At 40.8% G+C, this 14,327-nt stretch overlaps 1 protein-coding gene across 1 annotated transcript in view; it reads right to left on the bottom strand.

The window, feature by feature from the left end:
* RYR3 (ryanodine receptor 3) overlaps nt 1-14,327 on the bottom strand; it is a 504,534-nt gene that overhangs the window by 230,817 nt on the left and 259,390 nt on the right. The window contains exons 14-15 of the mRNA XM_045822230.1: nt 2,494-2,662; nt 1,043-1,178 (exon numbers count right to left, since the gene is read on the bottom strand). Coding sequence (XP_045678186.1) covers nt 1,043-1,178; nt 2,494-2,662 — 305 coding nt within the window. The remainder of the gene's footprint in view (nt 1-1,042; nt 1,179-2,493; nt 2,663-14,327) is intronic.

Genomic DNA, 14,327 nt, shown 5'->3' on the forward strand with positions numbered 1-14,327 from the left:
CTTGCAATGTGTGACCTTGAGCATTTCTGAGCACCAGTTTCTTCATCAATAAAATGGGAATAATTCTAGTACCTACACCTCAAAATGTTGCTCTGAGGATCAAGAAGAGATATGCCGCACTTTGGCTCCCAGAGCTCAATAAATGTTAGCTATTACCATTATAGTAATTATTACTGAGTTTGAGCTGTATCATCACAGACCATCGGAGTTGGAAGTTACTTTACAAGATCACACAGCACCACAGCAGTCCAGTCAATCTGATCTTTGACATTGAGAATAGGTCTAACCTGACATCTCTGGGCTCCCCTCTGGCTTGCTCTCAACTTCCTATGGACTTCCTGTAATGGGTCATATGCTTCAGAGCAAAGCCCTGAAATGCTACCTTGTCACCATGTCTGAGCAACTACTGGTGGCCACATCCTTGCAGAGGCCAGTATGTTTACTGCTGTCTCCCTCCCATGGCCTGTCAGCCTGGGCCCATGTGGGGACACTGAATACAGCAGGCACCAGAATGTGACCACACATTCAGTGTCATGAGAAGAAAGGCTGGGTGCTGAAACATCCTTACTCACTGCCCTTTTTCCCACCAAAATGAAATAAGGAACAGACCAAAGAAGCAGGAATCATGACTGACCAGTAAGTCAACAGTGAAAGGATGCAGAGTTAAGAGAGTAACCATCTGTAAAGTGCAGGAGGTATAAGACTAGAAATGGAGGTACCATGGACATGTCCTGGTCTCGTTCCTTCACGATGAAGATGAGGAACTGAGGCTCAGAGAACGTTAAGTCACTGCCAAGCGTTCACAGGCAGTTTAGGCAAAATGGTCACTATCTGTTTCCACTGGCTGCTGACTCCTTGCTCTCTAAGTTTGGAAAGTACAATAAGCTACTAGTTAACAGAGTGATAGTCAGGGTTAGAATCAAATGGTGAAAAGAGGCTTCCGAGAAATGAAGCTAGAAGACCATTATGGTTTGTCATGTGGAAATCCCACAGAGACCACCCTTGGAAAGTTTCTCAGGGAGAGGGTTGTGCACCTACTTACCCAGCAATTTGTACAGGAGGTTCAGAATTTCCTTCCAGGCCATGCCACTCTCTTCCCTTGCGATCCCTGCAAAGTGTGCAACGCTGTTGTAGATGTTTAAGCGGTCAATGCAATTTAACACAAGCGCCAACATTCCCTGTGAAGGCAAGTGGGTGAAAGAACAAAACTGCCTGATTAAGAAGGTGGACCCCTTTTGTTCTTTCCCTCCCACGCTAAGCAACTTTTAAAGCTAATAATAGTGACAGGCAAGTAGGCCTTCATGGTGCCAGCTTGGGTTTTGTTTTTCTCCTCCTAAAAACAATATATGCATTTTTGCACCTCACAGACCTAAAGAACCTCCATTTTGGGAATGAGTCAGCAGTCTCCTCTGACAGGTGTGCCCCACATGTTTAGTCCAAACCACGGGCACATTGGGGAAGTAGGAGTGTGAATGAGCCTCACAAATGCCCTCTTGGTGCCCGGTGTGAAATGACTCTGATTCACCCAGAAACAGCTCTGGGTATGCTGCCTGTTTTTCTGTTAAATCTCAAATATGTTCAAGAAATTCCACTCAGCTACACAAAGTGGAATCTAAAGACAATACCACGAAAAGAGTATTTTCAACTACTGTTCCATTTAAATTACAATACTATGCCACCCAGTTAAAACATCTGCGCCTAGTCATCCTCAAGGAGATGTTGTTCTGGAAGCCCACAATGCATAATGTCCCCAGAGCCAGCCTGCTTAGATCACTGGACTGCCTGAGCAGGGATGAGTCTATATTCCACGTCACTAACTTTGGAAATGACCAAGGGACAGGCTCTGTCCCCAGGAATGAGGGACTACAGGACACCATAGGAGTATGACCATGGCCTGTTAGTGCCAAATCACCATGTCCAGTTTCAGAGAAGGCCTGTGATTTGTCTCAGGTCACACACAGCCAAGGATAGAGCCAAACTAGGGCCTCCTGAGCTCCAAGTTAGTGTTTCCCTCACATCCAGGCCCCATCCCTAGTGACTCAGATGCTCGAGTTCTCTCTAAGGCCCAGCATCATGTATCTCTCAGACCAGCTCCTCAGCCATTTCTGATATGGAACCTGGGCATTTGTATTTTTCAAATAGGTTTCCTAGGTAATTTTGACCTCTTCTGAAATTTAGGGATCACAGCCAATGCCGTGGTCTAATAGCCGAGATTTTTTGAAAACAGATTTTGGATATATGTGTGACACTGACACTTTAACATGTAATGTGATTTGAATGTGCCAATGTACATTGCAACCACGTACACTGTTGTATAACCTTCCCTGGCAGCTGACAGGGAAGGTCAGCTCCCAGTGACTCCTTTTCTTACCAGCTTCCTCTCTTTCATGTGCTCTATGTCTCTTTCATGCATGGAGACAGCTAATTGCAGTCACAGGGATATTTCAGCTGTGGACACAAGGAGAACCTCAATTTTTAATTCTTTGGACTTACCTCTTCCTTGAAAAGATTCTGTCTGTTTTTGAGTGAGCGGAGCTTGTTCTGTTTATCTTCATGCTGCATCTCTTCCTCTGGGGGCTGGAAGTAGGTGATCAAGTCCTGCAAGGTCTGCAGGACCTCTTCTATCGGCAGGGTGATGGGGGCAGCTGTGCGATTGTTTCCACTGCAAAACCCGAGATGGACACAGCTCAGGCACTGGGCCTCCAGTAGGGACCCCAACAAGCAACCACCAGGTCCTGGCTCCCCCTGCTCCCACACTGGGCACAACACACCACCTCCTAAGGTAGTTGCTGCCTAGACTGACATTTGCCAACTAACAGAGCAACAGAAGAGAATGTTCTGATTCAATTTTAAAGCCACTTCATAAATAAAGTGAAATGGCCCCTGGCTGTCTGCCACGCTTTTTCCTTTTTGAATAAGAACATCTCCTAAAATAATACACTTATTAACCCATAGTTCTTTTACACTATTACATGTTCTTCTGGGGATAGGTTAAACCTAAGGCTGGGAGGGTGTCTGTCACTTGTCTCCTGCTCCATATACATCTTTGTCTTCCCTCTGTCTCTCTCCCTGTGTCTTTTTAATATCGCTGCTTATGTTTTTCTCTAAGGTTTCTATGGGTGTGTATGCACACACCTGCTCCCCCCACCATTTGCTGATATCTCCAATCTCTGTGTCTGTCTTTCTCCTCCAATTCCACGGTGGGCCCTCCCTCTGTATCTCTACCCTCATCTCCTTCTCAGCATCCCCCCATTTCTCCACATCCTTCCTCTCTTCCTCAATGCCCCCCTTGTTGGTGCCCCCCCCCACTACTTCCCTCTCATTCTCTGTTGTTTTCCTCCTTATCTTGACTGTGTCTCTGTCTCTCTGACTCAGTCATTTTTTTAAGAAAGTCTTGTCACTAATCTTCTCAATACTGAGAGATCACAAACCTCCACAAATGGTGAAATGAGCCCTCATTTTCTCATCCCCTTGAGGGTTACACTGTGGGCCTCTCTGAGAATAAAGGGTAAGAAGAGGTAGGGGAAATGGAACTGGCACATAGAGAAATGCATCATCGGTCCCGAGGGACTGGGAGTTGATTGAATGTATAAATTGTCAAGTTTTTTCCTAGAGTCAATTTCTAATGAGTTCCCTTTGTGTTTACAGTGCATCTGGTTACTTATTAATCTGGACACATGAGAAGAAAAGATGGTTCTCTAGGTCTAAACAAAGGCTGAACAAGTCTTGAAAATACTCAGGTTATAAGGTGACAATAATTTTAAATTTGCGTAAAAAATGCCAGGTGTACACAACGAAGGCAGAACACTATAAGTATTTCTTACTCATGTGTGGTCTGGCCCATGGTGGGTGCTCAGGGAGTGTTCTGCAGTGACCGTCTGAGATATTATTGGGCAAAGACAGCAGGGAAGGGGGCTGTCATGAGGTGAAGGTTTGGGATTACAAAACCCAATCAGAAATGCTTTCCCAGTTCTAGATTCAGTGAAGGGATGAGTACATTTCCCTTAACATTTTGGGTCCAGTTAAAGAGTTTTTTTTCTCTCTTTCCTTCTCTAACATTTTGAGTTTATTAGACCCACTGATGGCAGTTAAGTAAGCAGTGTTTCTTCAAGTGATAAGAAAAGATGAAAAGGAGATGTTCATTGGCATTTTTCTGGCTTTAAAAAGCTACTCTGCAGGGGGCTGGAAAACCCAGGTCACAGGCACTGCCATTAACTAATGAGGCTTGAGTGCCTCCTAGCCTCTTGTTCCACAATTTTACATCTGGAAAATAGGCAGGCACACTCTGTACAGCCAGGTCCTTCAGGGATAATTTTTTGTTCTGTGATTTTCATTGCTGATCACTTCATCTTGCTCCCTGACAAAACGTCAGTACAACAGTCCTCCCCGGGATGGAGGCAGATCTCTCAATGCCTTCAATATACAACACATACCGCATGCCTGGCACTGGGGACAGTGGTGAGAATAGACATGACCTCTGAATGGCCTAATGGTGCTCACCTTCTACTCTAGAACCCTGGGGAGGAGATGCAGAGAGACAGGGGCAAAATGCCATTTGAATGCAGAACTAACTGCGTGGGCACCTATCTTATCCCAACTTTTTTGACTCTATGGTTGCTACTTCACTACATTCTCACTCTTGGCCAAGGGTTTCTTTTGTTAAAGTCAAGTAAGATCTCAGGCAATTCTGAACATCTGCCACACTGTAACCCTCACACATTTATAAATTGTTTCCCTCCTCAGTGTAAACGCAGAGGTCAGCTGGGCAGCTATCGCCGCTTCAGCAGGATTTCCAAGACACCCCTGTCTCTTGCTCTGCTTGTTGGATAGCTCCTGTCCTGTTGGACAGCTCCCAGCGACTGTGCAGAGGATAAAAAGACAGCACAAGCAAACTTGAGCCTTTTCTTCTTTGTTATTCCTTCTTGTTCCTTCCCTATTCATTTAACTTTAATTTGCTCTCCCAGGTGGCCACTCTTCCCTCTGATTTCCATTTGTACATAGCATGCACTGTTGGTTTCTCAAAAGAGAAAGGAGGGGAGAGAATGTAGTTCCAAATTATGTTTTTATCTTTCACCTGCCAGCTCTTGCAAAATTCAAGTACTGTGGCTTTTGCAGCCCCTACCCCTGACACATTGGTTTCTTTTTCATTAGTTGTCCTTTCTTCTAAAAACAGCCTGTGGCTGGAGAATCAAGAATTTCCTCCGTTGAGGGTAGAACTCCCGCAATAATAAAATTGGACAAAATCATCCAAAATAACCCCGTAGAACTCTGGAAATTTACCTAAGGCATAAAACAAATTGAGAACTATGTATTTAAGAAAACAGGGGGAAGTCTATGGTGTTTCAGCCTGAGGCTGTTCACTCGCCTTACCCCAGCTTTAGGGGAAAGAAATTCCAACAGGCCAGGGCAGACCCTGGGTAAAGCCATTCACATGCTCAGGAAGGACTAGAGAGGGACCTAGCTATCTATTCTCTTCTGGATGAACATCAGCCTTCTTTGTGCAAGCAGAAAGTATAATGTTGGACATACTCAAAACTGCCTGAACTTTAACATGTTATCCAACCCACATGGGGAGCAGGCTTGCCTTACAAAAAATACTAAGGGAAGTCCTTCAGGCTGAAAGAAAAGGATACCAGACAGGAACTAGAATCAATGTGAAGAAGTAAAGAGCACTGGTGAAAGTAGTTGTGTAGCTAAATGTAAGACTACATATATGTGCATATGGCAAAAATTATAAAACTGTATTGCTGGGCTTGTAACACATTAAGTTGTGATGTCCATGACAATGTTATCACAAAGGAACAGGGAGAGAATAGAACAATACTGGAGCAAAGTTGCTTTGCTTTACTTGTCAAGTTTATATTAATTTGTTTCACATTAAATACATACTGAGTTGCCTAGAGCAACCACTAAGAATATAACCTTAAAAAGTAGTTAAAAACTCAACAAAGGAATTAAAATGTTACACTAGAAAATATTCAATACAAAAGAAAGCAGTAAGGAAGGAACAGAGGAACCAAAAGGACACAAGACAGGGATCACATAAAAAATGGCAGACATAAATCCAACCATTTGAAAAATTACATTATCTATAAATAGATTACATACACCAATAAAAGGAAAAGATTATCAAACTACATTAAAAATCCATCATACTGAATCCCACCCCAGAGCTGTCTGCTTTTTATCTATGAGCCTGTCTCTATTTTGCATTTAGTGAAAAAGGAAAAAAAAAGGGAAAGAACTCAAGGACACAGACAACAGTGGTGACTGCGGGGGTGGAGAGGGAGTGGGTGCAGATGGAAGAGGGTATGGGGGGATAAATGGTGATGAAAAAAATCCATTGTATGATATCTACAAGACACACTTTGTGGATTCAAGAGGCAAATAGGCTGAAAGCAAAAAGGATTGGAGGAGATATACCATCCAAACAGTAACCATATTGCATACAGGACATTTGGAGTGGCTCTAAAAGTCATACTTTAGGACAAAAATGTTTGTAGAAGAAAAAGGGAGACATTTTATAACTATAAGAGTGAATTTATCAGGAAAATATAGCTATTCTAAATATAAGTACCCAGCTATAGAACTCAAAATATGTAAAGTAGAAATGGACAGAATTAAGGGAGAAATAGACAATTCAATAATAACAGACATTTTAATACAATACCCCATTCTCAATCAATTAATGTAATAAACTAAATTAGTAAAGGACAAAACCACACCATAATCTCAATAGACAAAAATAATTTAACATAATCTAATACTCAATAAAGATTAAATAAACAAACAAACAAATCTCTCAACAAAGCAGGGATAGACAGAAACTTCTCAGTCTCATAAAGGGCATCTCTACAAACCCAGAGCAACCTATACCTAATGGTCAAAGGCTGAATGTTTCCTGCTAAAATTAGGAACAAGACAAGGATGTCTGTTTTCTCCACTTTAATTCCACATGGTAGTAGATATTCTAGGCAGCACAATCATAAAAGTTGAAAGAAAGAAAGAAGGAAAGAGAGAAAGAAGGAAAGAGAGAAAGAAAGAAAGAGGAAAGAATATTCATACTAGAAAGGAAAAAAATCTCTATTCACCTATGACATGATCCTATATGTAGAAAATTCTAAAGTATCCATGCCAAAAAAAAAAGAAAGAAAAAAAACCCACCTCACATTAGAACTAATAAAAATTGCATTAAGTCACAGGATACATGATTCACATTTAAAAAGTTCAATCTTATATACTAGTATTTATGTATATCAGCAGTAAGCAACCTGAAATGAGATTTAAAAAAACAATTCCATCTGTATTGGCATCAAAAATACTTAGGAATAAAGTTTTTAAAAGAAGTGTAAGACTTCCACACTAAGAACTAGATCTTCCTGAAAGGAATTCAAGAAGAATAAATTAATGGAGAGACAATCTATGTTTATGGATTGGAAGATTCATTAGTATTAAGATAAAAGTTCTCCCAAAATTTACTTAGACTTAAATGCAGTATCAATCAAAACACCAGCAAGTTTTTCTTCAGAAATTGACAGATTTACCCCCAAATTTATATGGAATGCAAAAGACCAGGAAGAGCCAAAATAATTTTGAAAAGGAAAGAACTGGAGGACTTGCCTACTTGATTTTAGTATTTACCACTATAAAGCTACAGGAGTCAAGACAGCGCTGATCTGCCATGAGAACAGGTATATAGATGGAACAGAACAAGGGTCCAGAAATGAATGTTTACATTTATGGTCTCTTGACTTTTGATGAAAGTGCTTAGGCAATTTGATGTGGAAAGGGCACATTGTGAGCAAACTGTGCAGGGACAATCAGACATCCACATGAGCCACATTCAAAAGATGAATTTAAATCCTTACCTCATGCCATACACAAAAATTGATTCAAAATGGAGCATAGACCTAAATATAAGAGCTAAAATTATAACACTTTCAGAAAAAAACATAGGAGAAAATCTTGGTGACCTTGGGTTAGGCAGAGAATTTGTAGATATAACACTGAAAGCATGATCCATAAACAAAAATAAAGTTAAAATAGATTTCATCAAAATAAAAACTTTTAGGCTTAATAAAAGCACCATTAAGAAAATGAGAAGAAAAGCCACAAACTAGGCAAAAGTATTTGCAAATCATAAATCTACAAAAAACAATCAGAAGATACAAAGAGCTCTCAAACCTCAATGCAAAGATAAACAACCCAACTAAAAAATAGGCAAAAGACTTGATTGCCTTTTACTAGAAAAGATATATGAATGGCTGAGAAGCACATCAAAAGATGTTGAAAATCATTAGTCATTTTGGAAGGGCAAATTAAAACCATGATGACATACCACTTCATATTCACTAGAATGGCTACTATCAAAACGTCAGACAGTAGCAACTACAGGCAAGGATGCAGGGAAAGTGGAACTTCATACATTTCTGAATGGGATATAAAATAATGTATCCACTTTGGAAAACAAACTTCTCAGTTTCTTAAAGCTAAACATCCCCAAATGCCCACTGATGGATGAATGAATAATCCAAATGGGGTGGTATTGACATATGATACAATAATATTCAACCTTAAAAAGGAATGAAAGTCTGACACATGCTACAGTATGAACCTTAGAGACATCTTTTTAAGTAAATAAGCCAGACAAGTGTATGATTCCACTTAAATGAAGTACTTAGAATAGTTAAATTAATAGAAAAACAAAGTAGAATAATGGTTACTAGGGGCTGGAGGGAGGGGAGAATGGGGAGTTATTGTTTAACTGGCATAGAGGGATATAAAAGTTCTGGATATGGATAATGGTGACAGTTGCACAATAATCTGAATGCATTTAATGTCACTAAATTGCACACTTAAAAACGATTAAAATGGTAAATTTTGTTATGTGTGTTTTACCACAAAAGTATTAAAAAGTTACACATGAATTTATATAGAATTTATATATGACTCAGCAATTACGCTTCAAAGAATCTACCCAAGAGAAATGAAAACACATATCCACAAACTTTTATACTGATATCCATTGAGGCATTACTGATAATAACCAAAAATATAAACAACCCAATTATTCCTCAACTGATAAATAAAACAGAATGTGAAGTGTGTCTGTCTCTGTCTTTACAGAGATAAACATATATATCATCTGTATATACACACACACAATCACACTTGTACATGTACAAGTATGTACAAATCATACAAACATGAGCATTTATGTGCACATATGTGTGTCTGTATTTATAGCTATATATGGTACACATACAAGAAGAATACTCTTCAGCAATGCAAAGAAACAGAACACCATTATGAGCTATAACAGAATAGGGATGAACCCTAAAAATGTAATGCTGAGTTAAAAAGGCCCAATTCAAAACACTATAATATTGTATGATTTAATTTATCAATTTGATGTGTTAAGTTGACACAGAAAGTAGACCACTGGTTGCCTAAGAATGAGGATGGCAACTGGTATAAATTGCAAAACACATAAGGAGTTGTTTTGGGGGATGGAAATGTTTAAAACTGAACTGTGGTAATGGTTGTACACTTCTGTAAATTTACTAAAAAGTACTGCTTTGTACGCTCAAAAGAATGAATTTTATGATATGTAAATTATAACCCAATAAAGCTGTTTAAAAATAATTTTTTTCATTGTCAGGCATTTAACTCCCACTTACTTTTTTTAAGATAACAGTTTTATTAAAATATAATTCACATATCATACCACCATCTATTTAAAGGGTGCGATTTAAGGGTTTAATGGTCTTCAGTATATTTCCAGAGTTGTGCAATCCTCACCTCAATCAATTTTAGAACGTTTCCATCAACTCCCCCCAAATCCCACACCCATTTAGTGGTTACTCCCCTCACCCCTGATGACTACGCCTACACAGCCACAAATCTCCTTTCTATCTCTACAGATTTGTTTATTCTGGACATTTCATACAAATAGAATCATATAATGTGGTCGTTCGTGACTGACTTGTCCCACTTAGCACAAAGCTTTCAAGGTTCATCCCTGTTGTAGTGTATATCTTTTTTATGGGCAAATCACATTCCATTGTCAGGATACAGCACATTTTTATTTATCCATTCATCAGCTGAATGTTAAGGGTTGTCTCTACTTTTCGGATATTATGAATAATGCTGCTTCGAAGATTTGTTTACAAGTTTTTGCATGGATAGACATATGCTTCATATCTCTTGGTCATATACCTAGGAGTGAAATTGCTGGGTCATATAATCAATGTATGTTTAAACTTTTGAGGAATTTCAGGACTATATTCCAAAGTGGCTGTGACATTTTACATTCCCATCAGCGCTGTGAAGGTTCTGGTTTCTCCACATCCTGTCCCACACCTCTTATTAACCGTCTTTTTGATTATAGCCATTCTACTGGGAATAAAGTGCTGTTATCTCTCTGTAGTTTTGATTTGCATTTTCTTGATGGGTAATGATGTAGAACATCTTTTCATATGCTTATTGGCCATTTGTATGTTTTCTTGGAGAATGGCTATTCAGATTCTTTGCTCATTTTTAAATTGGTACATTTGTCTTCTTAATGTTGAGTTGTGAGAGTTCTTTATTCTATATACAAGTCCCTTATCACATATATTATTTGCAAATATATTGTCTCATTATGTGGGCTTTTTTTTTTTTCTTTCTTGATGGTATCCTTCCTAGCAAAAAGAATTTTTCTTTTTTTTCTTTTTTTAATCTTCACCAAAGAACATATTATTATTTTAGAAAAAGAGGGAGAGAGAGGAGAGAAAGGGAAAGAGAGGAGGGAGAGGGAGGGAGAAGGAGAGAGAGGGTCGGGGGGAGAAGAGAGGAAGCGGGAGGGAGGAAAGAGGGGGAGGGAGGAAGAGAGAGAAACATCAAAGCATTGCCTGGCTGCTTGGCTGCCTCCCTAGGCCTCCCATAGGCCTCCTGACTAGGGAAAACTGCAACCTTGGTATATGCCCTGACGGAGACTGGATCCACAACCTTCTGGTGTACTGGGCAATGCTCTAATCAAGTGAGCCACCAGGCCAGGGCAAAACATTTTCAATTTTGATAAATTCCAATTCATTTATTTTTTATTTTGTTGAAGAAACCCCTGTCCAAGCGAAGATTATGAAAATTTAAGCCTATGTTTTCTTTTCTAGGTTTTATAGTTTTAGGTCTTAGAACTGGCCTTTGATCCATTTTGAATTATTACTTTTTGTGCATGTGTGAGGTAGTGTTACAGGGTGCAGCCAAGAGGGGGGACCCCAAATGGGCATTTGAAATGGGGTCCAGAACTTAAGGTGTCCCAGAGATTTTAAGATGTCTCCATCCCCCCCACCCAGGGTGTGGGTTGGGGGAAGGGACAAATGGAGCAGGGCCATTGAGAGCTGTTTTGCATAGCAATAGCCTTGCAGCTACCCTCTGGCGTGGTCATTTAACATATCTATAGCCTTTGGCTGGTCACTTAGATATGTTAAATAGCTGTGATCATCTCTGAGCCAGGGGAATGGAAGTAACTTCCCCACCAAGATGTGACTGGGGGCAGATCCCCCAAGCTACAGCGCCTGCGTGGGAGCTCTGAGAAGATTGGCTCCAGGACATGGGGCCACACCTGCCCAGACTCATGATGGCAGCCCAGTAAACCTGGAAGGATACAGTTCTGGCATGTGAAGCCGAGTGTGGGAGGAGTCGGAAATGAGGCTGCAGAGGAAGATTGGCCGCAGGGATTTAAAACCCAGACTTGGCGGCCATTGGGAGAGAACCATGCTGCTTTGAGAAGAGGGAACCATGCGCAGCCCTGAGAAGGAGAACCGTGCTGCTTTAGGAGGGAGAACCACGCGGCTTTGGCAGAGTGAGGACTCTCCATTCCTGCAGCCCTGAGGGAGAGAACCATGCGTCTTTAGCAGAGTGGAGACTCCCGCATCCCTGAGAAGGAGAACCGTGCTGCTTTAGGAGAGAGAACCACATGGCCTTGACAGAGTGGAGACTCCTGCAGCCCTGAGAGGGAGAACCACGAGGCCTGGACAGAGTGGGGACCCCCACAGCTTTAGAAGGGGAACCACCACCTGGTTTTAGCAGAGATTCCGGCGACTCAGCCGAGGGTGCCGGGAACCCAGGGAGGTCTCCCAGTCGAGATGGAGGACTAACTAAGAACCAGAGGACTGTCTGAGCCATGGACTTTGTTTTCCTTTCCTGAGATACGGTACTCTGGACTGGGCAAAGGGGGAAGGAAGGAAGGACTGTGACTGTGTTTGTGGGTGTTTTAAGGGACTTTGGGATTTTTGATAAAGACATTAGGTCACTACTTTAAGTTTGTATAGCATTAAATAAACGTTTCCTTTCCTTTTCACGAATCTCTGGCATTGAGAGACGTCTTTCCTCTGGCGGCGGACATAACGGACCCGGGGCTTTCTTTCAATAATAGTATATTGTCCCAGGCCCCCCTTGTTGTGTTCTGTAACAGTAGGAGCCACTAATTTTTAAAAAAGATACAGGGGCAGAGGTTGAGAGAATTGGGGACGAAATAAATAAAACTATCTACCTCTAATGTGATGGTTCTGATAATAATCCAGACTACATGAAACACATGTTTCTATGTACCTATCTTTTTTTGCTATACAAAGCCATCCATTCTTACATCCTTTCTCTGAAAAGGGGTGCATGTCTGAATGTAACTTGGCATAGCAAGGAGGAAATACTGTATTTTGCTCAGTGATCACAGGAAACCAGTGGCAAAGCCAAGGGCAGACAAAGAATGGTTGACTTGCAGGCCTCAGTTCTATCCTGTGGCAGGAATACACCAATTACTGACTTTCCTTTTTCCAATTCAGTAACAGGGCCCTGAATTTTTCTGGGTGCATAGCCAACCAACCAGGGATTACATTTCTCAGCTTTCCTGCAGGTATGTGTGGTCACATGACTAAGCATTAGCTAACAGACTTCAAAATAAAGTGATCTACTTTCAGGTCATATCTTTTTTAAAAAGAAATCACTTGCCCTCTGCTTTCTCTTTCTTCCTCTTTTGCAGACGAGACCTTAGACGTTGGTGCAACTAAGCAAATTTTGATTGTGTGGATCAGGGGTGTCAAACTCATTTTCACCAGGGGCCACATCAGGCCTGTGGTTGCCTTCAAAGGGCTGAATGTAATTTTAGGCCTGTATAAATGTAACTACTTCTTAAACCAGGGTAAGGAGCTCGGCGCTGCCACTGGGGAGAAACAAGGTGCTGGGCCAGATAAAATAATGTGGAGGGCCAGATTCACTCATGAGGCTTGTTTGCCACCTGTGGTGCAGATGAAGCAAACACACCAGGACAGTGGTTGTTGACTGAGGCTGAATATTAGAATCACCTGGGGAGGTTTAATTAAATGCTGTTCTTTGTTCATTCAAAAAGATACAAGCACTCCTATGTTCACTGCAGTATTATTTACAATAGCCATGAGATGGAAACAACCTAAGTGTCCATTGATAGATGAATGGATGGCAAAGTGGTACATATATACAATGACATATTACTCAGTCATTAGAAAATGAAATTTGGCCATTTATGACAACATGGAAGGACCTAGGGGATATTATGCTAAGTGAAATAAGCCAGTCAGAGAAAGACAAATACTGTGTGATTTCATTTATATGTGGAATGTAAAAAAGATGAATAAACGAAACAGAAACAAACTCATAAATAGAGAAAAAAACTGATGGTCACCAGATGGGAAGAGGTTGGGGAGACAGGTGATAAAGGTGAAAGGGATTAAAAAATACAAATTGCCAGTTATAAAAAAACTCCCAGAGATACCAAGTATAGCACAAGGAATATAGTCAATAATATTGTAATAACTATGTCAGATGGTTACTAGAGTTACCGGGCTGACTGCTTTGTAAGGTATATAGATTTCTAACCACTATATTACACACCTGAAACTAATATAAAATATTGTATGTCAACTGTAACAAATAAATTTTGAAAACCCAAAAAGAAAATACTCTGGTGTTTGGATCTCACCCAAGAGATTCTGATACAATTGGTCTGAGATCAGGGTGTTCAAAACTGCCCAGATGGCCCTGGCTGACGTGGCTAAGTGGATTGAGTGCCAGCCTGCAAACCAAAGGGTGGCAGGTTCGATTCCCAGTGAGGGCACAAGCCTGGGTTGCAGGCCAAGTCCCCAGTACAGGGTGCATGAGAGGCAACCACACATTGCTGCTTCTCTTCCTCTCTCCCTCCCTTCACCACTCTAAAAATAAACAAAATTTTAACACAAAACAAAAAAAACAACTGCCCAGATGAATCTAACATGTGGCCAAGGTTAAGACCTGTCTACTCCAGGGCACTGGTTTGT

The sequence above is a fragment of the Phyllostomus hastatus genome, unplaced genomic scaffold, assembly GCF_019186645.2.
Source record: "Phyllostomus hastatus isolate PE091 unplaced genomic scaffold, TTU_PhHast_1.1 phas_scaffold_501, whole genome shotgun sequence".
Lineage (NCBI taxonomy): Eukaryota > Metazoa > Chordata > Mammalia > Chiroptera > Phyllostomidae > Phyllostomus > Phyllostomus hastatus.